Below are 25,382 nucleotides of genomic sequence, written 5' to 3'. Positions count from 1 at the left end.
GCACAAATTGACTGGGATACAAATAATATCTCAGACGGTTCTGACTTTTGCTCATAGAGCGACTAAGATTCAGAAAAGAAATATTCATATCGGTTTGTAAACTGCAATCAAATGCGATTTTCTCGACCAAGAACTAACTGAGATAAAGTGTTTTCTCGACCGGTTTCGCGACATTGATAAATAAGTCAGAGTATTAACTCTATTAATTTAATGGAGATGGAAGACAAAACCGTCGGAAGCCATATAAAACCGCCACTGGTGTAGTATATGCAAAGGGGGAATGCAGACAGAAGCGGAACCGACTTAGGTAGAGGTGCACGTAAGAGATTGCTTAAATTTTCTCCCCCTTGCACTCGTGCGGTCAGCGCATAGGAATCCCCAGAATTTAGCTGAGGTTTGAGTACGTGGGCCATCTTCTCCCCCTATTTCCCTATTGCTTTCAGTGAGTCGGGAGTAGCTCCTCCCAGAAATCCTGCGGGTGGTAATGGGTTTCAGTGACAAGATGTCAGCTCCATCAGAATACAGCAGGTACGTAGACCATCTGTTTTGCCGACAGCCAGTGCAAACAAATGGAGCCCCCGCATGGATACCCAAGGAGTATGTCCAATAACAAGGCCAAGCTCGTCGCCGGTACGGACAACTAGTTACCTTATCGTATTATTATATAATACAATCCGCGGGAATATTATTATTATTGGTCATGAACATGGCCGTGTTGTCAATGCAGTATGCATATATGTGCCCAACTTTTTCCATGTTTTCATGGAATGGTCGCCGAAAAATTCCGCGATTTTTTTTATATGTCGTTGTTGCATCTACACAGGTTGGAAAAATCTAATCACTGGCACTGAAGTGTGCGCGGCGTGTACTAAAAAACAGCTCACCGTTTTTTAGGCCCAATGGAAGAATATCATACTAGCACATGCATGTACAACTCCTTGACTTCATTAACTGAAACCAACTCATCTTACTACTTACTATATAGGGTTAACTAGAGTAGTATTTCCATGGAGGCGATCGAGCAAGGCATAGTTAACTAGTATCTCTCTATTCCTAAGGGAGCAGTTGGTAGTCTCGCTTCCAGGTTTTTTTTAGTCCCGCCTTTCACGGTTTTTTTTCGTCCTAAAAAAATCTACGAAATTTCGTAGGTTAACCAGGGACAACTCCCACCTCTCAGGGTTTTTTTCGTCCCACCTCTCATGGTTTTTTTGGTACCTCGTCCCACCTCACACTAAGCCGCCACGAACCGCAAAAACCGCCTACCTTAGCCAAATCAACAAATCTCTCTCATTAATGCAATTTTCTTTAGGAAACAAATAATAGATTATTTCCTACCTTAGCCAAATCAACGGATCTCTTCTATTAATGCAATTTGCTTTAGCAAACAAATAATAGATTCTTTCCTACCTTAGCCAAATCAACGGATCTTTCCCATTAATGCAATTTGCTTTAGCAAACAAATAATAGATTCTTTCCTATCTTAGCCAAATCTACGAAATCTCTCTCATTAATGCAATTTGCTTTAGGAAACAAATAATAGATTTTCAGGAAACGAATAATCTCTAATCTCTAATAATTTCTACTCCTAATGAAGCAGTTAGTAGTCTCCTCCCACCTTCCATGGTTTTTTTGATACCTCCTCCCATCTTCGCTGGTTTTTTTTCGTAGATTTTTTCGTCCCCTCCCCTCACTTCATCGGTTTATTTTCGCGTCACCCTCTCACACAACGAAAGAAATCTAAACAGATCAGAACTTTCCATACTGGCGCAAATTATTTAGTAATGTAGAATCAATCACGAACAATCTCTAAAGATCAAATCTAAATTAATTAACCTTACCTTAAATCACTCAATTACATTAATTAGAAAACAAATAATTGATTTTCAAAAAATCGCTCAATCACGTAAACCTTACCTTAACTCACGGATGGTAATCAATCTCCAAACAAAGGAAACAATACATCGAGGGAGCAGTAAATAAACTCCCTTTCTTATGACATGTATATGACCTTTCCTTCCCTCTACGTTGTCGAGCGTTCTTGATTCTCGAGGCCGATGCTTGGGCTGCGTCACTAGGTCGCGACGGTGCTGGAGGACGAGGACGGCGAGGCCGGGTGCCGTGGCACCGTGTTGGCCGCGGCCGGTGAAGGGGGCAAAGAAGGGCGGCTTCCCTGGCCCTGGCCATGGCCGTGACCCTGGGAGTTGGTGCGGTGGAAGTGGCACTTGAGGGACACGGCGTGGGTGGCCGACGCGCAGACGCGCTTGGAAGCGGGCCCGTGGCCCGTGCCGGACGGCGCCGACGCCGACCCGGGCCACCTTCTCCGCGTATTCTTGGAGCTGTGGTTGGCCGATTTACATGAAATTAATTCCCTTAGTTGTGGTGGCAAATATAATACACATAATCCATATTGTTATGTACTAGCGTGTGTGTGTGTGAAATAGATGGATTATGGTCCCGTACCCAATAAGATGGATATGTGTGTGTGTTAGAGAGAGAGAGAGGGGGAGGGGGGGGGAGTGAGGAAGAGGGAGGCAGAGAGTGTGTGTGAGGAATTGATGGTAAAAAAGGTCGCCAATGTCACTTGATATATATGAGAATATTAATATTGAACTTTTAAAATTAATGTGGCCCTGTTGCAACGCACGGGTGTTCTTCTAGTAGTCTATAAATGATCAACCTAGCGAAGCTGATACATCTACCACCACCACTAGCAGCAGCAGCAGTAATAGGGCATATCCTGAGACGGAGATAACTGAATGATTGGACGAGGAGTGCCACAGGAATCAGCACCTGGGGGCTGGGGCACACCACTTTGCCGGACCGGAACCGGACTTGCACTCTCCTCCACTAGCAGTGAATTTAATGTGGCGCGGGAAGGAGAACCTACGTAACTTTCCCAACTCCCAGCACTACAGTGCTCCTACGCGTCCGATATGTAGATATAGATGGCACGTGAGAAACTTTAGGCAGATCGAGATTGCAAAAGGCTAAGCGCTGGCAGTGAGTGGTCCAACGCCATATATCCCGTGGAGTGCTGGTAGTCAAACGACCTAAGAAAGAGCATCAGCTTTGGACGTGCATGGGCATGAGCTATCATATCTACAGGACTAGTCGTCCGTCGTGGATGCATCTCCTTGACCTTTGGGCTGGCGGAGAACTACTAGAGATATGACAGTGGATTTGTCCAGTGTGGAGGAGACCAGGAGGGTGGCCAGTGGCCGCAGCTCCCCGAGAGATCTGGGATTAACACCTGATTAGCTCCCAAGTGGTATTCTGTGAGGTACTCACGCCATACATCTCTTGGTCCTACCACTTTGGATTTATACTTGTAATGGAGGAGACTAGAGAACACATATATAGGCATCAAGAAACGGCTCAGCAGGTACCAGACTCACAAGACGACGCTATTAAGATGCTAATGGCATGCGTGGATGAATGAATGATATGCTACAATTGCATTTGCAATCTTTGGTGTTACATGTCAAAAGCACGGATCAGTACAGGCAAGAGATGCATGCTATTGCTATCTTACACCGGGCACTCTACTCCGTACAAAAATGCATAATACTATATAAGTAGGCAACAAAAAGGGGGCACATGCCTTTTGATGCAAACATTCGAAGGAGTGGGGCAGACACGAAAGAGTAAACAATCGATAAAGCGCGCCGGATGTTGAGACGTAGATAACATATGTGTATTTCTTATACAACAAGCCCTCCTCCTTCCATGTATAGTCGAGGACGTGGCTACCCTTTGTACTTATATATACGTGCATATTGCACCCGATCAATATATCATGAGTTGCATAATTCTCTACATGGTATCAGCCTTAGTCCGATCCACCCTCCCTTAGCGCGTCGCGTCGCCTCCCAGCCGTCGCCGCTTCCCTACGCCCGCGTCGCCGAACCCTCGCCGCCGTCGTAGCTCTCCCTCCCGCGTTGCTGGCTCCCTGCCGCCGCTCCGCTCGCGATCCCTTCTTCTCGTCGCTAGCCGCACTCAACCCAAACCCTAACACCCTCGCTACCCGCTGCCATCTACCCAAACCCGCCCCGGCCGCCGCCTAACCCTAGCCGCACCTAAACCCTAGCCATGTCGGGTTCCAACCTTCTTTCCGACCGGTCCGCCGCCTCCACCCCTCCCGTGGTGAAGCCGCCGAACCCTTTCGACTCTTCCTCCGGCTCCTCCACCGCCACCCTTCCCGATCCCGCCTACATCCATGATGTTCCCATCGAACGTCGCGTCCCGGTGATCCTCTCCCACAAAGAGGCAAACTTCTATGCTTGGAAGACATACTTCAATCTCCTCTTTCGTGAGTATAATCTGCAGGACCACATCGACGGCACCGCCAACCTCTTCGTCCTCAACCGCGACGCCGACTGGCTGGCGATCGACGCCACCATCATCCGGTGGCTCTTTCTCACCGTGTCCAAAGACATCTTCCACACTGTCGTTCACGACAAGGACGATGCATGCACGGTGTGGAACAAGATCGTCGGTCTCTTCACCGACAACAAGCTCCAACGGATCGTCTTCCTGCAGCAGGAGTTCTTCGGGTGTCATCAAAACGACTCCTCCGTCGACGACTACTGCATGCGTCTCAAGACCCTCTCCGACGAGCTCAATGACATCGGCTTCAAGGTGGGCGATGAGTTGCTCCTCTCCACCCTCACCGCCGGCCTCAATGAGGATCTCGGCAACGCTGCCTCCAACCTCACACTCATGGCGAACCCTACCTACGAGCGGGCGGTGGCTTATCTTCGTCTCGAGGAACGCCGGTTGAAGCATCTTCGCTCCCGTGCCGTTCACACCGCCTTCGCCGCCGGCTACTCACACGGTGGCCCTCCGCCCTCGGGTGCTCCCCCCGGCTTCCCCGCGCCGTTCCAGGCGCCCCGGCCACCGACTGCTTCAGCGCCAAACGGCGCCTACGGCGCCCCGTACCAGCAGCGGCCACCGATCCCTGGTGCCCCTGCGGCTCTTCCTCAACACTTGCCGCAGCAGCCGCAGCAACAGCAACTGCGCCAGCGACACCGTGGCCGCGGTAAAGGTCAACAGCAGCAACAACAGCCGCGCGCCGGGCCCGTCCACCAGCAGCAGCAGCCTATGCCACCTTGGGGGGTGGCCACAACCCCTGGACCGGGGTTGTGCACGCCTACACTATGCCCGTGCCCCCCTCCCCCCGCTCCAAGCCTCCTCGGTCCCGGTCCTTCCGGGCATCAGGCCTTCTTCGCCGGTCAGCAAACCGGCCCGATCGCTCCATCAACCTACTACGCTCCTGCTCCGGTTGGCTATGGCGGGCCAACCGCTAGCAATGGCGTGACCGGCTACTCGGGCTACCCTGCGCCGGCCTCTTATGATCCGGCTCTGCTTGCTGCTCTTCATCAACAGCCTCCGACCGGGGCTTACTCCGGCGGTGGTGACTGGTTCATGGACACCGGTGCATCTTCGCACATGGCCGCTTACCCGGGTAACCTCTCCTCCGTGTCTCCTATTCACACTTCTTCTCGTATCATTGTCGGTAATGGTGCTGGTCTTCCTATCACTCATATTGGTTCCACAAGTTTTCCTTCCAACTCTAGGCCACTTTATCTCAATAATGTTCTTGTGTCTCCCGAGCTTATTCAGAATCTAGTTTGTGTTCGTAAACTTTCTCGTGATAACTCTGTAACTGTGGAATTTGACGAAGCTGGTTTTTCTGTTAAGGACGCCCTCACACGGATGGTTCTTCACCGCTGTGACAGTCTCGGCGATACATACTCCGTCCAGCCTCCATCATCTTCACCTCTGGACCAGTTGCACTTTCCGCCGGCGTTGATCTCTGGCATGCACGTCTCGGTCATCCTAGCTCCACCGCTCTTCGTCATATTATTAGGGATTTTTCTTTTACATGTAATAAAACGGATGCGCACTCTTGTCACGCATGCCGTCTGGGCAAACATGTTCGCCTTCCCTTTAGTACTTCATCCACAGTTGCGTCGTTACCTTTCGAGTTAATCCATAGTGATGTTTGGACCTCTCCGGTTGCTAGTAACACTGGTTTTTCATATTATCTTGTTATCTTGGATGACTTTTCTCATTTTGTGTGGACCTTTCCATTACGTAAGAAGTTCGATGTTGCTGCCACTCTCACGGCTTTCTACTCTTATGTAGCCACACAATTCGGTCGTCCCATTCTAGCTTTGCAAACTGACAACGGGAAAGAATTCGACAACACTACCATCCACAACCTTCTCTCCACACATGGCACTGTTTTCCGTCTTACCTGTCCATACACCTCACAGCAGAACGGTCGGGCCGAACGCATCCTTCGCACTCTCAACGACTGCGTCCGCACCCTCCTTTTCCATGCCTACATGCCACCCCGCTTCTGGCCTGACGCTCTCGCTACTGCCACTCTCCTCATAAACCTTCGTCCATGTCGTACCCGGTGGAACTTCACACCTCACCACCTTCTCTTCAGGTCTCCTCCTTCATACGACGGTCTTCGTATATTTGGTTGTCTCTGTTACCCTAGTATTGTCGCCACCACTCCTCATAAACTGGCTCCTCGTTCCCTTCCATGTGTCTTCCTTGGTTACCCGGCTAACACCAAAGGCTATAGATGCTATGACCCGGCTTCCCACCGTGTCATCACATCCCGGCATGTTTATTTCGACGAGTTGTCTTTTCCTTTTAAACAGGAACAGCAGGAGGCTTCTTCCTCGGCGCCCGGTCCCTCCTTGGCCGACCCTATCCGCCCTGGTTTAACCACCCGGCGTAGGGCGCCCCCTGGACGTGCGGCGCTTCGGCTCCTGCCCGCCGCTTCATCAGCTGCGCCGGCCTCCGAGCCGGCCTCCGCGCTGGCATCCGAGCCGGCCTCCGCGCCGGCCTCTCCGGCTGCTTCATCGCCGGGCTTCGCGCCGGCCTCTGCGCCGGTCTCCCCGGCTTCGTCGACTTCACCGGCCACTGGGTCGGCTCGCTCGCCGGAGTCGTCATCCTCTGTCCCGGCTTCTTCACAGTCGGGCGCGTCGCCGGCATCTTCACCACCAGGCTCGGCGCCTTCTCCGGTAGCGGCTGCTGTGCCACCGCCTGCTGGCCCTGTCACGCGGTCACGGCTAGGCGTCCATCGGCCCAGCACTCGCTACCCATCGGACGTGTACACCTGCGTCGCTTCGACTTCTTCATCGCCATCACCCGTGCCGACCTCCGCCCGTTCCGCGCTTTGTGACCCCATGTGGTTCGCCGCGATGAAGGAGGAGTTTGATGCATTGCAACGCAATCACACCTGGCAGCTCGTCCCCCGTCCTCCTCAGGCCAACGTCATTACCGGGAAGTGGGTGTTCAAACACAAGTTTCATCCGGATGGTACTCTCGACCGACACAAGGCTCGTTGGGTCGTTCGCGGTTTTCGTCAACGAGCAGGTGTTGACTTCACCGACACCTTCGCCCCGGTTGTCAAACCCGGCACGATTCGGACTGTTCTTCAGCTCGCGGTCTCTCGCTCATGGCCTGTGCACCAGATGGATGTTTCGAATGCTTTTCTTCATGGTCACCTTGAGGAACAGGTGTTCTGTCAGCAGCCGACTGGATTTGTTGATGAGTCTTCTCCGGATCATGTGTGCTTGCTCTCTCGGTCTTTGTGCGGCCTTAAGCAAGCTCCTCGCGCCTGGTACCAGCGCATCGCAGCTTTTCTCACTCAGCTTGGCTTCCGCTCCACTCGCTCCGATGCTTCACTGTTTGTCTACCACCAGGGTGATGCTACTGCCTACCTTCTGCTCTATGTTGACGACATCATCTTGACAGCATGCTCGCCTGCTCTTCTTCAACAGCTCACTGATCGTCTTCGTGCTGAATTTGCCATTAAGGATCTAGGTCCTCTGCACTATTTTCTCGGGATCGAGGTTCTTCGTCGAGCAGATGGCTTCTTTCTTCATCAGCGGAAGTATGCTCATGAGCTTCTGGATCGTGCCGGGATGCTTAACTGCAAACCGGCTGCCACACCTGTTGATACGAAGGCCAAGCTCTCCGCCACAGATGGTTCTCCTGCTTCAGATGCTCCCTTCTATAGGTCGATTGTTGGTGCTCTTCAGTACCTCACTCTTACTCGACCGGAGCTCCAGTACGATGTGCAGCAGGTTTGCCTCCATATGCATGCTCCACGTGATGCTCACTGGACCGCGGTCAAGCGCATTCTGCGCTACATCCGTGGCACCTTGGATCTTGGATTGTCACTTCAGGCTTCATCATCTTTGGACATGACGGCTTATTCTGACGCCGATTGGGCCGGCTGCCCTGACACGCGCCGCTCGACCTCTGGTTATTGCGTCTATCTTGGACCATCTCTCATCTCCTGGTCGTCCAAGCGGCAGCCTGTCGTCTCCCGCTCCAGTGCTGAAGCAGAGTACCGCGCCGTTGCCAACGTCGTCGCCGAGTGTTCCTGGCTTCGTCAGCTGTTGCATGAGCTTTTGTCTCCGGTTGACAAGGCTACGATTGTCTCCTGTGACAATGTTTCTGCGGTCTACCTCTCCGCCAACCCGGTTCATCATCGACGCACCAAGCACATTGAGATTGATATCCACTTTGTTCGGGAACAGGTCGCTTTGGGTCATGTGCGCGTGCTATATGTACCTACGTCCCAACAGTTTGCTGACATCATGACCAAGGGCTTGTCTACTGCGTCTTTCGAGGAGTTCCGATCCAGTCTTTGCGTCGACCGTGGTGCCGCTTCGACTGCGGGGGGGTGTTGAGATGTAGATAACATATGTGTATTGCTTGTACAACAAGCCCTCCTCCTTCCATGTATAGTCGAGGACGTGGCTACCCTTTGTACTTATATATACGTGCATATTGCACCCGATCAATATACCGTGAGTTGCATAATTCTCTACACCGGAGAAGCGAAAATCTTCGTGCTTGTTTATATATAGCCTTGCATGCATTACTCTAGTAGACTAGTGCACGCTTCAAGACGAAAAGAAAACGGCCAACACGTAGGTTGCACACAACTTTTTGCTTGATCATTTGTTAACCCGGCGACTTGCCACACATAATTGAATATACTTATATCCCTAGCTAGCGAGCACGAGGCTTGGAATGCACTTACACTCCCACAGAAGTTGTACAGAACTACAGGTTGAGTTCCCTGCTGAAACATGCGATTTAATGCCATTATGTGGCAGCAGCGTGAACGGCTGGTTCCGATATATATGGTCCATCCGAAAAGACATGCCAAGAAGTATAAACCCCCCATGATAGTAAGCAGTTACCCATAAATTTGAAAGTGTTCATGCAGTTGCTGGCACGCAAGGAATTCCAATAAATCACATCGCTTACTTTCTCGCTGGTCCTGTTCGTCGTCCCCGGGCTGGTTCTGATCCCTGTCGGTGGCAGATAGAATTGATGCTACCTGATGAGGACCTGGGAGCTGAAACCTAAGCCCGGGAATGGGGCAGCCCACCTGACCACACCAACATGGCGTCGGCTTCCAGTATGTACATGCTAAGTGTCGAGCCATGACACCTCCCTGTCCGCGAATACAATGTATAACCTCCCGATGGTCGCTGTCAGCTTGGTTGTTCTGTGCCAATAAGCAGAACAAAAACAATGCGCAGAGCCAGGGTGAAAACAGCAATAAACAATGTAAAAGATTTGAAGGTAGATGTCCTTGCAATCGAAGCATAGTGCCAGGTACTACCAACCTCGTGTTGCACATTTGGTGTAAAGTGCGCAAAGCTTCCGTTCCCCTGCTTAGAATGATGAGAAAACTATACACTTCTTATGCGCAAATGATGATAATGTCACGCGTCAAACTTATACGGTGATGCGGAGAGCAGTCACTTTCCATAAAATGGTTATGATTTGTCAGGATTCAGATTGAACAGAAACTCTGAAGGTGGGGATGAACTCGGAATCTGGATCTTTGAAAGGGGTCTCCGAAGGGCAGTCCAACAAACTAGCTGAGAGTGGAACAAAACCGTGTTCGTCTGAAAATACATCGTAATGTTCTTACATGTACTGCATTTGGCAATAGTGGGAGTACACATTTTGGATTCTGCCTAACCGATCTTAAAACCCCTAAAACTTATAGAAGCAATCTCTTCAAGTTAACTTAATGTGGATCCATGGTACCACCAGCCGCCAGCCGCCAACTAGTGCCTAGATGTTGCCAGGTGAACACATAAAGAACCTCAGGGAAGTTCAATTATAAACCGGCTGCTCGATTTGCTATCTAGGACTCATTGTTTTCTCTTCGCCTGCCTGCAAATGGGTTGGTAGAAGGTTTGAGAAACCATGAGCCCTGTGAACTTGCGAAGTATTTACCTCAGACGAAGAATTAGACCATTACCGTTTTGGCCAGCAAACTGGCTTTCTGATCATCAAAACCAAGGGAAGCCAGAACCTTATGACCAGCTGACTCTTTATCTGACCATATCGCCAGGAACAAATGATTGGCCGTTACCTCTCCGTCCTCACCTGAAGTCAGAATTCAACTCATTAAATAAAACAAATAAGGAATAAACATATGATATTTCACATGGGAAGGTAGAAAACAACAAAGAAATGCATCACACTTCCATTCACGCTCAAACGCGTACACAGATCAGGAACAGTGCTACCCGGTCACCAAACATACAAGGGAATCAGCAATCAGAGTTCAGGAGCACAAAGTTAAGAATAGTGCATAGTGCACTTAACAAGCGGTAGATAAAACCAACAGGACTCTAAGCATAGTGCACTTAAGAAGGGAGTGGCCATAAATATCTAGACCCCATTGAACTAAATGATCATATTCATAGTGTTAGACCCAAACACGTAGCAACAAACCGATTCAGAAATGGAAATACTACTATATCGCAAAAGTGGGGGAAATACTAGCATTCGAAACTGTAATAGCTACAGTATGACCAGGGACAGTCATTTTGTGCAAGAGTTTTGATGCAATTTTAGACTAGCACTGTAGTTGATACCAACCAAACTTTACAATACCAAACGTACACGACTTCAATTCCAGGTCCTTCTCAGACACGCAGATCATAAGTGATATGTCTGGAGAGGTACATAATCTTAACAAAAAAAAGAACCTCCAACCCCTTCAATTCTAACGGGACTTAACAAAATATAATATTTACCTGCCCCACAGTCCTGCATGTATGAACTATGAAGATGTCATCTCATGAATGCCGAGCTGGAGTTGTCAAGCTAAGAAGTTCATGGTGTTCTTAAGGACTCCTGGATGCTAATTCTAAATATAAAATTATCAATGCAGGAGCAATCCCATCAGAGCACTTTTTATATAACTTTATTGCAGACAGAGCTGCTAACACACCCAGTGTGTTTTTAAACTCAACTTATTAGAGGAAACTGGTACTAACATGCTCCTGTTCAACTCGTTTTTTGTGAAATGATATCAAATGGACAAAAGCGGTAGATCTAGGCTTCATGCAAGATATAAGCAGCTCTAAACCCTATATAAACAATACCTGCAGTAAAAGATATGCTGAAACAGCTTTTGCCAATCCAGTGGACGAACGGCGTTGGTAAGTCCTTTATCAAGTCGGAAACGAAGCAATTTTACAAAAGGAAGGAATTAAGTACTCCCTCCTACATTGACATGTCTCAAAGGTAACCTTGACCATGAGTTTTTATGAAAATATATTTCCTCAAAATCAAGCATGCATTAGGAAACTATATTTCATGATGGACCTAATTCTATTAATTTGGTGTTGCAGATGTTGGTAAAACCTTAAAATGTTTGACTGGAATGGAATCTAAAATGGGTATGTATTGTGACATGGAGGGAGTAGGCTTTACAGCATATCCAATGCATTTGCAGGTTATTACAACAAATGAGTAACACATGCCTTGGTCTGATGCTTGAATGTATGGTCCTATGCTTGGTGAAAACTGGCATGTTTTCAGTTATTCAGTGAAGGTGTCCTTGGCTGCTTGCTTTATACTGACATTGAATTAACAAGTTGTGCCGAAGTCTGGTCAAAACTTGTCCACTTCGGTTTGCTCAACTTTGTGAAGAATACTGACATGTAATGTGAATCATAGTTGCCGGATTCGCTACAAAAGCCACTGAACCCAGATTCCGACAGATTTATCTAGAACGGGGTTCAAATTTGCTCAGATCGGTAGCGAATCGGTGCCAGATTCGCCGAACTCAAAACAAACCCAAAAAATGAAATCGTTGGCTAACCTGGTGCAGGCATGTGTGCAGCAGCACAACCCTTGTTCTAGCGGCCAGTGGCTATGGAACTGCGGCGCTCGGCGCAGACATAGTGGGTGGGCAACAGCTACTCGACCCGGCGCATGCATGTAGCTGGTGAACGACGGCGACGGCCAATATGTGGTGGCCGGCATGACGACAATGAAGATGTTGGATCCGATGAGTCGCCTCCGTGCAGCAGCACCTTCTGCATCGCCTCCATCGCGGGTAAGGCGATGTGTCCTACATGGTACTCGCTGCAGCTTCTACACGGGGGCCCTGGTGCATGCAGAGCAGTCCACCAGTTGGCGATCTGGAATTAGGAAGGCCTGAAATTTGAAGACAATGTAGTGGAGTTGGGGGCGTGGGCTTTCTGAAGAAAACGATGAATCTGGTCTGATGAGACTAAGCAATCCGGCATGTGGCCATAAAGTAAAATTTTTGGTGGGAAGTTTCCCTCCATTCGTCTCTAATCAGATTTTGGTATTTGTTATGTCACTGATTCAGGTGCTCATTAAGAGCTTATATACGCACAAAGGGTCAACAACGCAGAGTAGTATTTTTTATATGTGCATTTTTCTGGTTTTTAACTATTCAACTCATTATGTCTTTATGCATGAAGCCATGTAATCAAGCTGCTAAGCTGGTTGCAAACAGTCCAGTGGTTGATTATGAACTAAACATTACTGATTATTCTATTAGTGACTTTATCGTTTCATGCCCTTTGGCACTCGTATATTTTTTATATTTTTTTTGCTTATACTGAGTTCAGAATCCGAGTCATCGCAGCCGTCGGATTCATGAATCGGAGTCATTGAATTCACGTAACGGTCACCCGATTCACGAACCGGAGATGTATACCCCTATCAAACTCGATTCATAGGCACTACTGAATTGCGAATCCTGAACCTGAATCGTGAACGAGCGAACTGCAAATCCGGCAACTATGATGTGAATAGAATTTTAGCAACGTATTGGCAACAAACCAAATGAATGCAAATTCTTGTCAATAAGACCAAATATATTGAACCAAATTTTGGCCACATTGACATATGCTCTCTCCATTTGGGACCTATGAGTAACATAAAGTGGGCATAGGCTGCTTTTAGGACTTCAAAAGGCACAAAAAATATTACTAAGCCCACAATAGACTTACGGCAACATGGTCATGCACACATGTTGTCCTCGGATTTGTCATGCAGATCGAACGGCCCAACCACAAAAATCCTATTCATTGCATACTCCATAGTGTATAGTTATGGGTTCTCAGGGTCACTGTAAGAAAATACCGTCACTTTTCAAACATCTGAGAGAAGCGTAACTGATTTGTAATATGACCATAGAGAGATACAGATACCAAACCGATATCTAGATATTAGCTCATCGAGCCAGGAGCCCAGTGTCAAGATAATTTTGGTTCTCATCAGTATGTTCTCCCCCACAAAAGATTGAAATCATTGTCACATATCAACAATTTCAGAGACTCACAGAAATGAAATCAAAGACACTGCACTGCAGCATTTATGTTCATCATTTAAACCCAGTTCGTGCTCTTATGTTCAAGGTTGGAAAAGGCGGTAGGCGTAAGCGAGGCGGTTGGCCTTTGCCTAGTGCCTAGGCGGTGCCTAAGCGCCCTAGGCGCGGCCTAGGCGGTAATATAGTTTTTACTCATAGTGTATTTGTGATTATTATATGGGTGTTGATATTAGTTTAGGGCATATAAATAAGTTAATTACCGTCTACTACCATTGGAATATAACCCGTTTGGCATACTAATGCAGTATGTGGCATGATTTCTTGCTTGCGTAGGCAATTCCTTGTTTGCCCTGCCTAGCCTCCATTTATGCCCTAGGCGAGGCGTTTGGCCATTGCCTAGTGCCTAGGCGTGCCTAAGCGCTTCCTAGGCACTGCCTTTTCCAACAGAGCTTATGTTACAGATGCAGGTCAGCAGGTGCGCATAGCCTAATGGTCTGATAGACGGTCATCAGGGAAATGAAGTAAATTATATAGATGATAGAGAGATAACACATCTGAGGAAAATCAATTGTGCATAGTGGCTCTAATCATTAATCTACAGATTGTATGCACTTCTATTTTGGACGGAGCATTGGTAGGAATGGCTCTACAAATGTAAACCAACATTATACAAGAAGGCTAAATTCGAGTAAATTGCAGTGGAACAAAACAAAATGAAATATGTCCTACGTGAATCATCGTTTTCCCAATAGAGTGACCTAATAGTATATACCTAGTTTAGAGTGATTTACTGTGGTAACCATAAGCCTATATGGTAACACATTTTACTTGTTTTGTACATGAAGTAGTAGCATGCATGCAATGATCGATTTGTTAAAAGCATGACTACGGTTACCTGTTACAGTTTAAGTATTAGCTATCCAGATTGTAGGAGATGGTAACATATAGTCATCGTATAGAAACACATTACTAAAAACGTTGCAGAAGTAAAGTACTCTCTCCGTAAAGAACTATAAGAGCGTTTAGATCACTAAAGTCTTATATTTCTTTACAGAGGGAGAAGTAAACATAGTATTCTACATTCCTCCTCTATGCCTTAGAGCTTAATCTTTGTGTTAAACCTAAGACGAAATCATTAAACATATATGCAATGTGAATATATGATATTAGACATCTTCATTAATCTTCAGTAGACTAGCAATTATGGAAAATAATACACCAACACTACTTGTTCTGCAAACAAGAAAAGATATACTCGTTGCTTAAGCCCCATAACAGTAAGAACAAGCATATGGCGCAATCAGATACTGTTTACTAGAGAGTACAGAGAAGAATTCTGAGTACCTTTTCAGCACAAATGAGTAATGAACAATAATGGAAGCATATTTTGAAGGAAATAACCTGATTTTAGTTTCTCGTTTACAGCCCAATCAAGGGCACGCTGTGCAGATTCTGTCAATGGTGGATGCATAGGACTGAAGTAAAACATTTCTGACTTCCCAAGTATTGTTGCTGCCGCGTCACGCACCGTGAGCAATGTGATTCCATTAGCACGCATAAGTTTTGCCGCATCACTAGTTCCTGAAAGCAACAAATCTGTAGTTTAGTGCATCAAAATAGGCATAGCAATGTAGAAAACTGAGAAACAGCAAATATTAGCTTAACGTTTGGCAATATCATGGTAAATTATGGTATCAGGAATCTTTAGATGTCCACTAAAACAGCAATTGAGCACCAGAGCATGTGTAGTGCATCGTTTATAAGGCGACCTAAGGCGAGCACCAACCATCCTGATACCTAAGCGACGCCTAAGCGCCTAAAGCGGGCATAATTGCAAGGCGCTGCCAGGGCGACTTGCCGCCTAAGCGCCTAAAGCGGGCAAAATTGCAAGATGCTGCCAGGTCTACTTGCCGCCTAAGCATGCAAGGAGGGACACCTTATAAATAATGGTGTAGTGTACACGATCCTTTTTATATGTTTCTTTTAAACTACGAAAAAGTATTCTTAGTTTCTTTTAAGCCAAATCTCATCAGTCAGTCATAGATACTCTTAGTTTCTTACTTCTTCCGTCCAGAATTAGTTGACACTCAAACGGATGTATCTAGACACATTTCAGTGCTACTAGGTACATCCGTTTGATGGTCAACTAATTCCGGAGGGAGGGAGTACAAGATAAACAAGAAATCATTAGCTCAGACTTACTTCTAGTATCTTTCTGAGAAGGAATCTCCAAAATCTTCGAAGTTCTAACGCCTCAATTATTCTTTATAATGTTTTTCTTTTCAAAGAAAATCTAACATTCCTCATTCTCTTCCAATTCATCATATCCCATTTGCAACCACAGTTCACAACTACTTTGCCACACTTAAGTTACTTATACAACCAACAAGCATAGCAAATAAGCATATGTTCGGGCAGAAATGTAAGATCAAACGTGGTTGTGCCTCACCTTCAACGAGTATGCCCATAAGCAGCCCCTCGGTGCCTGTGGTTGGGTACCTCATCTTCCGTGCCTCCAGTTCCGCCATTGCAAATGATCGCACCGCCCTCGATGACCACCTGTGTGCAGTGAATCCCCATGTCAGCTCCGTGTATAGACACAAGATGGCGACATATCGAGGGGATTATAGCTTACCGGATTTTCTTCTCCCCACTAGCTAGCTCTGGAATCCTGGAGAGAAAAAACAATTCCTAAATCAAGCTCGTCACAGGATCCGAAAATACAATAATCAAATCGCGCAAAAGTAGTTATGGACAAAACAGCTCAAGTTCAGAAATGTTTATCAGGAACAAATTGTTGAGTTGTCGCAGTATTATTGACCATCCTTACATAGTAGGGAGCTGAGCGACGACGGCGACGCGACGGCCCCGGCAGCGGCAAGTGAGGGTTTGGCCCCCCGCGGCAGCGGCCCGGAGCGAGGAGGGCAATACAGGGGTCGCCAGGAAGGAGACGGAAGGGGAGGGAGCGGGGTGGTGACGGGGGCATGAGAGGAAGGAGAGAAATGTGGCGGCGACCTGGGCGGCGGTCGCCATGGCGGGCGAGCGGAGATTTTCGGGGTTTCTGGGGGATAGGGGAAGAGATAGAGCGAGAGGATAGTTTTCTGGGGGGTAGAGCGAGAGGAGGAGTTAAATACAGTATCAGCCCTTGTATTTGCCACTGAAGCTCACTTAAGTCCTCCTGCTTGCAAAACACAAACTTTGCACACTGTACTTGGACGCTTGACTCGGATTAATCCTAAATCAGCTGAGGCGAGTGAAAAAATGCGGACAGCCATGTAGGCAGACAGACCCGAGCGGTTGGAGATTTTGCATTTAGGCCCTCCCATGGTTTCTATTAGCATAGCGAGGAAGATCAGTTGAAGGGGATGACGAATCTAGGGGCCAGGAGGGCCCTTGACTCCATCGCTGGAGGGTATACCTGGCCATACCTCGGGCCGGGCCGGGCTTCGGGCCGGGCCGGGCCTAGCCAAGCCCGACGCAAAAAACCCAGGCCCGGGCCCAGCCCGACCCGACCAACGGGCCTGTTTTTTGGGCCTGAGCCCAGCCCGAACACCTAAAAGCCCGTCGGGCTTCGGGCCGGCCCGGCCCGACCTTCAGGAAAGCGCAAAAATGACGGGCCCGGGCCCGGCCCGGGGGCAGCGTCGGGCCGGGCCGGGTCGGGCTTTTTCGGGCCGGGCTTCCCATGGCCAAGTATACTGCAGGGGTCCGCGAGCAATAATTCTAGACTTACGGACGAACTTGTCACGGAGGGCATTACGGGATTACGTGTCCTTGCCTAATAAACTTTCTCCTCCCTGATTTTAGCTGTGGCCCCCTCCAGTTCCCAATTAACTGATGCCACCTCTCCCTGTAGATTGGAATCCGTATAAAAATGCCCGTGAGTGTAGCAAAGCTCGTCTGCGAGCGAGTCGCCGCGCAATACAGTACGTGATCGTGCTCTTCTATTTTTTGTCATACTGCAAAGTAGTGTTTTTTAGAACGGATTTGTTGCTGGCATTGGTTGTAGGTCACCAATGCAGGTGGTTTCGTATGGTTTGGCTAGGGTTTGTGAAGTTGTGCCGATGATTTAGTTATGATTTTTTTAATGAATTAGGTGAAAACGGGAATTTGTTCACATGCATGATTTCTTATGGAGAGATTTTTCATGGAAACATGAGTGAACAAAGTGGCATTTGGACCGTAAAATTGTTTGGTTTGATTTTTGTAGACTCGGACATGGTCTGCAGAAGTAACCAACGACATTATCGAAGAAATCGATTATGAAGCTGTTGACGGAGTGAGGTTGTGTTGTTGCAATATCTTGCCCCCTTGGATTTTGGAGATTGTTGTCAAAAACAATAAGGGACTGATTTGTTTGCTAGTGCACACTAAAAAAAAGTTCCTGGCGTATCAAGAAGAATGCTACATTCTAACGAGAAATTTGAAGAACTTCACCAAAAATATTTGCCTTGCAGAGAAGAGAGATTTATGTTTCGATAAGAGAAAACACTGATAAGATAGTATGAAGAAGTTTACCCTTTAAATATTCCTGACGCAAAGCAATTTTCATTCGATGTGTTCAAAGAAGAATGATTGTAGTCGAGAAGTTTAAAGGCGAAGCGAAGACATAGTATTTATTTCATTGTTCTTCTTTATCTTATTTGATTCATGGGACCGTACTATTAAGTGGGGTATAGGTATTCGAGGCTTAGGGCTGTTGTGATGCTTAGCTGAATCCTATGAAATATTGGGAGAAATATATTTGTGCTCCAAAGATTTACTTGCCTATCAGAGACGTTGTTCTTTCGGACTGCGAGAGATATCATTCGGACCGAAGAGTCAGCTTTACTTGTTCCTCGAATAAATTTGCATGCGCTCAAAATCCGATGGTTGGAAACGTGTTGGTTGGCCATTGGCTAGACCGTGTGTCCTAGTTAGTCATTTCCCATCAGAGAAGGCTGCAACTATAAATAGTCACCCCGCTCCAATGTTTTTTGTTGGTTGCTTCGCTTGAAATTCTGATAAGATTGATTTAGCACCCCTCTCGAGAGATTTGAATTTAAGATCCACCAAAAGAAAATCAAGAGCCAAAAACATAGACATTGATTGAGCATCACAGTAGATCTGAGTTAAGAGTAATTTTGGTTTGTGAAGCAAGTCTGTCGAAGGTTTGGAGATCGTCGTTAAGTATCTACTCTGGGTGAAATCAACCGAAGTTTGATCGGCTTCGCATTGAAGGAGAATAGGACGAAGAGAGATTTGCTCATGTGTTCAATCATAAGTCCTTCCAATCGGACGTAGATCTTTTGCAAAAGAGTGAACTGGTATACCAAATCATCTATCGCCTTCAAGCACCACTGGTTCACTCTATTCTACTACATTACTTTCAGTGGTTTATCTTTAGTGTTCTATATTCCGATGGATATCTCTGATCATTTATCTGTTTCTATTTAGTATATGTGGCATGGCTATACTGTTAAGTGTATTTCAATTTGTCGTGATTAAAGTTGTGTGCTTATATGCTCGTCTATTGATCCTTTGGTGTTACTTTGTTATTTAGCTGAGTTGTGCTATGATGAACGTCTCTCAGTAGCATGACTATATATATACCTTGTTCAATTTTCATTCGTACATATTCACTCATGCTGCTTGAGCTACTTTTCTTCTGTGTCACTATTGTAATCGTGAAAGTCCTTGGTTTTTATACTAGACTGATTATCATCGCTTTTAGTGAAAGTCTTGCTTAGTCACTCTTGCCTGGCACATCTTTCCTTCGAGTAGCTATGTCCATTCGTCTTCAGTACACCAAATCTGGTTATACTTTTGTTGCTTTGTCTTAAGGGACTTGAAGTTTCAAAAGAATTTTAAATCTCCCATTCACCCCCTCTAGATGATATACTCTCGATCCTACATGTTGCTGGAATATGGAGAGCCTGGTGTTGTGATAACCCACAAGTATAGGGGATCGCAACAGTTTTCAAGGGTAGCGTATTCAACCCAAATTTATTGATTCGACACAAGGGGAGCCAAAGAATATTCTCAAGTATTAGCAGCTGAGTTGTCAATTCAACCACACCAGGAAACTTAGCATCTGCAGCAAAGTGTTTAGTAGCAAAGTAATATGATAGTGGTGGTAACGGTAACAAAAATAAAGACAGCAAAAGTAATGTTTTTTGTATTTTTGTAGTGATTGTAACAATAGCAACGGAAAAGTAAATAAGCGAGAACCAGTATATGGAAAACTCGTAGGCACCGGATTAGTGATGGATAATTATGCCGAATGCGATTCGTCATATAACAGTCATAACATAGGGTGACACAGAACTAGCTCCAATTCATCAATGTAATGGAGGCATGTATTCCGAATATAGTCATACGTGCTTATGGAAAAGAACTTGCATGACATCTTTTGTCCTACCCTCCCGTGACAGCGGGGTCCTATTGGAAACTAAGGGATATTAAGGCCTCCTTTTAATAGAGAACCGGAACAAAGCATTAGCGCATATTGAATACATGAACTCCTCAAACTATGGTCATCACCGGGAGTGGTCCCGATTATTGTCACTTCGGGGTTGCCGGATCATAACACATAGTAGGTGACTATAGACTTGCAAGATAGGATCAAGAACTCACATATATTCATGAAAACATAATAGGTTCAGATCTGAAATCATGGCACTCGGGCCCTAATGACAAGCATTAAGCATAGCAAAGTCATAGCAACATCAATCTCAGAACATAGTGGGTACTAGGGATCAAACCCTAACAAAGCTAACTCGATTACATGATAAATCTCATCCAACCCATCACCGTCCAGCAAGCCTACGATGGAATTACTCACGCACGGCGGTGAGAATCATGAAATTGGTGAAGGAGGATGGTTGTTGATGATGACGACGACGAATCCCCCTCTCCGGAGCCCCGAACGGACTCCAGATCAGCCCTCCCGAGAGAGATTAGGGCTTGGCGGCGGCTCCTATCGTAAAACGCGATGGTTTCTTCTCTCCTATTTTTTTTCTCCCCGAAAGCCAATATATGGAGCTGGAGTTGGCATCGGAGGGTCTCCAGGGGGCCCACGAGGTAGGGGGGCGTGAAGGAAATATGGCCTAGAGGCAATAATAAAGTTATTATTTATTTCTTTATATCATGATAAATGTTTATTATTCATGCTAGAATTGTATTAACAGGAAACATAATACATGTGTGAATACATAGACAAACATAGTGTCACTAGTATGCCTCTACTTCACTAGCTCATTTATCAAAGATGGTTATGTTTCCTAGCCATGGACAAAAGAGTTGTCATTTGATTAACGGGATCACATCATTAGGAGAATGATGTGATTGACTTGACCCATTCCGTTAGCCTTAGCACTTGATCGTTTAGTATGTTGCTATTGCTTTCTTCATGACTTATACAAAGTTCCTACAACTATGAGATTATGCAACTCCTGTTTACCGGAGGAACACTTTGTGTGCTACCAAACGTCACAACGTAACTGGGTGATTATAAAGGAGCTCTACATGTGTCTCCAAAGGTAGATGTTGAGTTGGCGTATTTTGAGATTAGGTTTTGTCACTCCGATTGTCGGAGAGGTTTCTCTGGGCCCTCTCGGTAATGCACATCACTATAAGCCTTGCAAGCAATGTAGCCAATGAGTTGGTTACGGAATGATGCATTACATAACGAGTAAAGAGACTTACCGGTAACGAGATTGAACTAGGTATTGAGATACCGACGATCGAATCTCGGGCAAGTAACATACCGATGACAAAGGGAACAACGTATGTTGTTATGCGGTTTGACCGATAAAGATCTTTGTAGAATATGTAGGAGCCAATATGAGCATCCAGGTTCCGCTATTGGTTATTGATCGGAAACAGTTCTAGGTCATGTCTACATAGTTCTCAAACCCATAGGGTCCGCACGCTTAACGTTACGATGATAGTTTTATTATGAGTTTATAAGTTTTGATATACCGAAGGTTGTTCGGAGTCCCGGATGTGATCACGGACATGACGAAGAGTCTCGAAATGGTCGAGACATAAAGATTGATATATTGGAAGCCTATATTTGGATATCGAAATCGTTCCGGGTGAAATCGGGATTTTACCGGAGTACTGGGGGGTTACCGGAACCCCCCCCCCCCCGGGGGGGGGTTAATGGGCCTACATGGGCCATAAGGGAGAAGAGGAGGGCCGGCCAGGGTAGGCCGCGCGCCCCCTCCCCCCCTAGTACGAATAGGACAAGGAAGGGGGGGCGGCGCCCCCCTTTCCTCTTTCCCCCTTCCCCCTTCCTTCTCCAACAAGGCAAGAGGGGGGAGTCCTACTCCCGATGGGAGTAGGACTCCTCCAGGCGCACCCCTAGGGGGCCGGCCGCACCTCCCCCCTCCTTCCTTTATATACGGGGGCAGGGGCACCCCATGACACACAAGTTGATCTTCGTGATCGTTCCTTAGCCGTGTGCGGTGCCCCCCTCCACCATATTCCACCTCGGTCATATCGTTGTTGGTGCTTAGGCGAAGCCCTGCGTCGGTAGAACATCATCATCGTCACCACGCTGTCGTGCTGACGGAACTCATCCACGACACCCTGCTGGATCGGAGTCCGGGGATCGTCATCGAGCTAAACGTGTGCTGAACTCGGAGGTGCCGTACGTTCGGTGCTTGGATCGGTCGGATCTTGAAGACGTACGACTACATCAACCGCGTTGTCATAACGCTTCCGCTTTCGGTCTACGAGGGTGCGTGGACACATTCTCCCCTCTCGTTGCTATGCATCACCATGATCTTGCGTGTGCGTAGGATTTTTTTTGAAATTACTACGTTCCCCAACAGTGGCATCCGAGCCCAAGTTTTATGCGTAGATGTTATATGCACGAGTAGAACACAAGTGAATTGTGGCCGATACAAGTCATACTGCTTACCAGCATGTCATACTTTGGTTCGGAGGTATTGTTGGATGAAGCGGCCCGGACCGACATTACGCGTACGCTTACGCGAGACTGGTTCTACCGACGTGCTTTGCACATAGGTGGTTGGCGGGTGTTTGTTTCTCCAACTTTAGTTGAACCGAGTGTGGCTACGCCCGGTCCTTGCGAAGGTTAAAACAGCACTAACTTGACGAACTATCGTTGTGGTTTTTGATGCGTAGGTAAGAATGGTTCTTGCTCAGCCCGTAGCAGCCACGTAAAATTTGCAACAACAAAGTAGAGGACGTCTAACTTGTTTTTGCAGGGCATGTTGTGATGTGATATGATCAAGACGTGATGCTATATTTTATTGTATGAGATGATCATGTTTTGTAGCCGAAGTTATCGGCAACTGGCAGGAGCCATATGGTTGTCGCTTTATTGTATGAAATGCAAACGCCCTGTAATTGCTTTACTTTATCACTAAGCGGTAGCGATAGTCGTAGAAGCAATAGATGGCGTAACGACAACAATGCTACGATGAAGATCAAGGTGTCGCGCCGGTGACGACGGTGATCACGACGGTGCTTCGGAGATGGAGATCACAAGCACAAGATGATGATGGCCATATCATATCACTTATATTGATCACATGTGATGTTTATCCTTTATGCATCTTATCTTGCTTTGATTGACGGTAGCATTTTAAGATGATCTCTCACTAATTATCAAGAAGTGTTCTCCCTGAGTATGCACCGTTGCAAAAGTTCTTCGTGCTGAGACACCACGTGATGATCGGGTGTGATAGGCTCTACGTTCAAATACAATGGGTGCAAAACAGTTGCACACGCGGAATACTCAGGTTAAACTTGACGAGCCTAGCATATACAGATATGGCCTCGGAACACGGAGACCGAAAGGTCGAACATGAATCATATAGTAGATATGATCAACATAGTGATGTTCACCATTGAAAACTACTCTATCTCACGTGATGATCGGACATGGTTTAGTTGATTTGGGTCACGTGATCACTTAGATGACTAGAGAGATGTCTGTCTAAGTGGGAGTTCTTAAGTAATATGATTAATTGAACTTTAATTTATCATGAACTTAGTCCTGGTAGTATTTTGCAAATTATGTTGTAGATCAATAGCTCGCATTGTTGCTTCCCTATGTTTTTGCTTCCCTATGTTTTTATATGTGTTCCTAGAGAAAACTAAGTTGAAAAATGTTAGTAGCAATGATGCGGACTTGGTCTGTGATCTGAGGTTTATCCTCATTGCTGCACAGAAGAATTATGTCCTTGATGCACCGCTAGCTGACAGACCTATTGCAGGAGCAGATGCAGACGTTATGACCATTTGGCTAGCTCAGTATGATGACTACTTGATAGTTTTGTGCACCATGCTTTATGGCTTAGAACCGGGACTACAAAAACGTTTTTGAAATGTCATGGAACATATAAGATGTTTCAAGAGATGAAATTGGTATTTCAGACTCATGCCCGTGTCAAGAGGTACGAGACCTCTGACAAATACTTCGCCTAAAAGATGGAGGAGAATTGCTCAACTAGTGAGCAAGTACTTAGATTGTCTGAGTACTACAATCGCTTGAATCAAGTGGGAGTTAATCTTCCAGATAAGATAGTGATTGACAGAGTTCTCTAGTCATCATCACCAAGTTTCTGGAACTTCGTGATGAACTATAATGCAAGGGATGACGAAAACGATTCCTGAGCTCTTCGTGATGCTGAAATCGACGAAGGTAGAAATCAAGAAAAGAGCATCAAGTGTTGATGATTGACAAGACCACTAGTTTCAAGAAAAGGGCAAAGGAAAAGAAAGGGAACTTCAAGTAGAATGGCAAGCAAGTTGTCACTCCTGCGAAGAAGCCCAAAGCTGGACCAAAGCCTGAAACTGAGTGCTTACACTGCAAAGGAAATGGTCACTAGAAGCGAAAATGCCATGTATATTTGGTGGATAAGAAGGATGTCAAAGTGAACAAGGGTATATTTGATATACATGTTATTGATGTGTACTTTACTAGTGTTTATAGTAGCCCCTGGGTATTTGATACTTGTTCAGTTGGTAAATATTAGTAACTCGAAACAGGAGTTACAGAATAAACAGAGACTAGTTGAGGGTGAAGTGATGATGTGTGTTGGAAGTAGTTCCAAGATTGATATGATCATCATCACACTCTCCCTACATTTTCGAGATTAGTGTAGAAACCTAAATAAATGTTATTTGGCGTTTGCGTTGAGCATGAATATGATTTGATCATGTTTATTGCAATACGGTTATTCATTTAAAGTCAGAGAATAATTGTTGTTCTATTTACATGAATAAATCCTTTAATGGTCATACGCCCAATGAAAATAGTTTGTTGGATCTCGATCATAGTGATACACATATTCATAATATTGATGCCAAAAGATGCAAAGTTGATAATGATAGTGCAACTTATTTGTGGCACTACCGTTTGGGTCATATCGGTGTAAAGCGCATGAAGAAACTCCATAAAGATGGATTTTTGGAATCACTTGGTTATGAATCATTTGATGCTTGCGAACCGTGCCTTTTGGGCAAGATGACTAAACTTCGTTCTCCGGAACAATCGAACGAGCTACTGACTTATTGGAAATAATACATACCGATGTATGTGATCCAATGAGTGTTGATGCTCGTGGCGAGTATCGTTATTTTTTGACCTTCATAGATGATTTGAGCAGATATGGGTATATCTACTTAATGAAACACAAGTCTGAAACATTTGAAATGTTCAAAGAAATTCAGAGTGAAGTGGAGAATCATCGTAACAAGAAAA

General features: G+C 46.2%; 1 protein-coding gene across 1 annotated transcript; it reads right to left on the bottom strand.

Moving 5' to 3' along the window:
- Positions 1–9,869: 9,869 nt before the first annotated feature.
- LOC119290999 (ATP-dependent Clp protease ATP-binding subunit CLPT1, chloroplastic-like) lies at positions 9,870–16,775 on the bottom strand. The gene is made up of 6 exons (XM_037569683.1): positions 16,494–16,775; positions 16,299–16,334; positions 16,113–16,222; positions 15,065–15,244; positions 10,322–10,449; positions 9,870–10,233 (listed from the first exon to the last, which is right to left on the bottom strand). Exons 1-6 carry the CDS (start codon positions 16,694–16,696, stop codon positions 10,201–10,203), a joined length of 690 nt encoding a protein of 229 aa, XP_037425580.1. The 5' UTR covers positions 16,697–16,775; the 3' UTR covers positions 9,870–10,200.
- Between the last annotated feature and the right edge of the window lie 8,607 nt (positions 16,776–25,382).

This window comes from Triticum dicoccoides, chromosome 4B, assembly GCF_002162155.2.
Source record: "Triticum dicoccoides isolate Atlit2015 ecotype Zavitan chromosome 4B, WEW_v2.0, whole genome shotgun sequence".
In the NCBI taxonomy this organism is placed as follows: Eukaryota; Viridiplantae; Streptophyta; class Magnoliopsida; order Poales; family Poaceae; genus Triticum; species Triticum dicoccoides.
The sequence above is the reverse complement of the archived record's forward strand: the minus strand, read 5'-3'. Positions and strand labels throughout refer to the sequence as shown.

Bases quoted from the DNA above. Each gene is read 5' to 3' on its own strand.
- LOC119290999 (XM_037569683.1), bottom strand. From the start codon at position 16,696: ATGGCGACCGCCGCCCAGGTCGCCGCCACATTTCTCTCCTTCCTCTCA. The intron at 16,223-16,298 runs GTAAGCTATAAT...CACTGCACACAG, and splicing joins AGTGGGGAGAAGAAAATCCG to GTGGTCATCGAGGGCGGTGC. The intron at 15,245-16,112 runs GTGAGGCACAAC...TGTTGCTTTCAG, and splicing joins TATGGGCATACTCGTTGAAG to GAACTAGTGATGCGGCAAAA.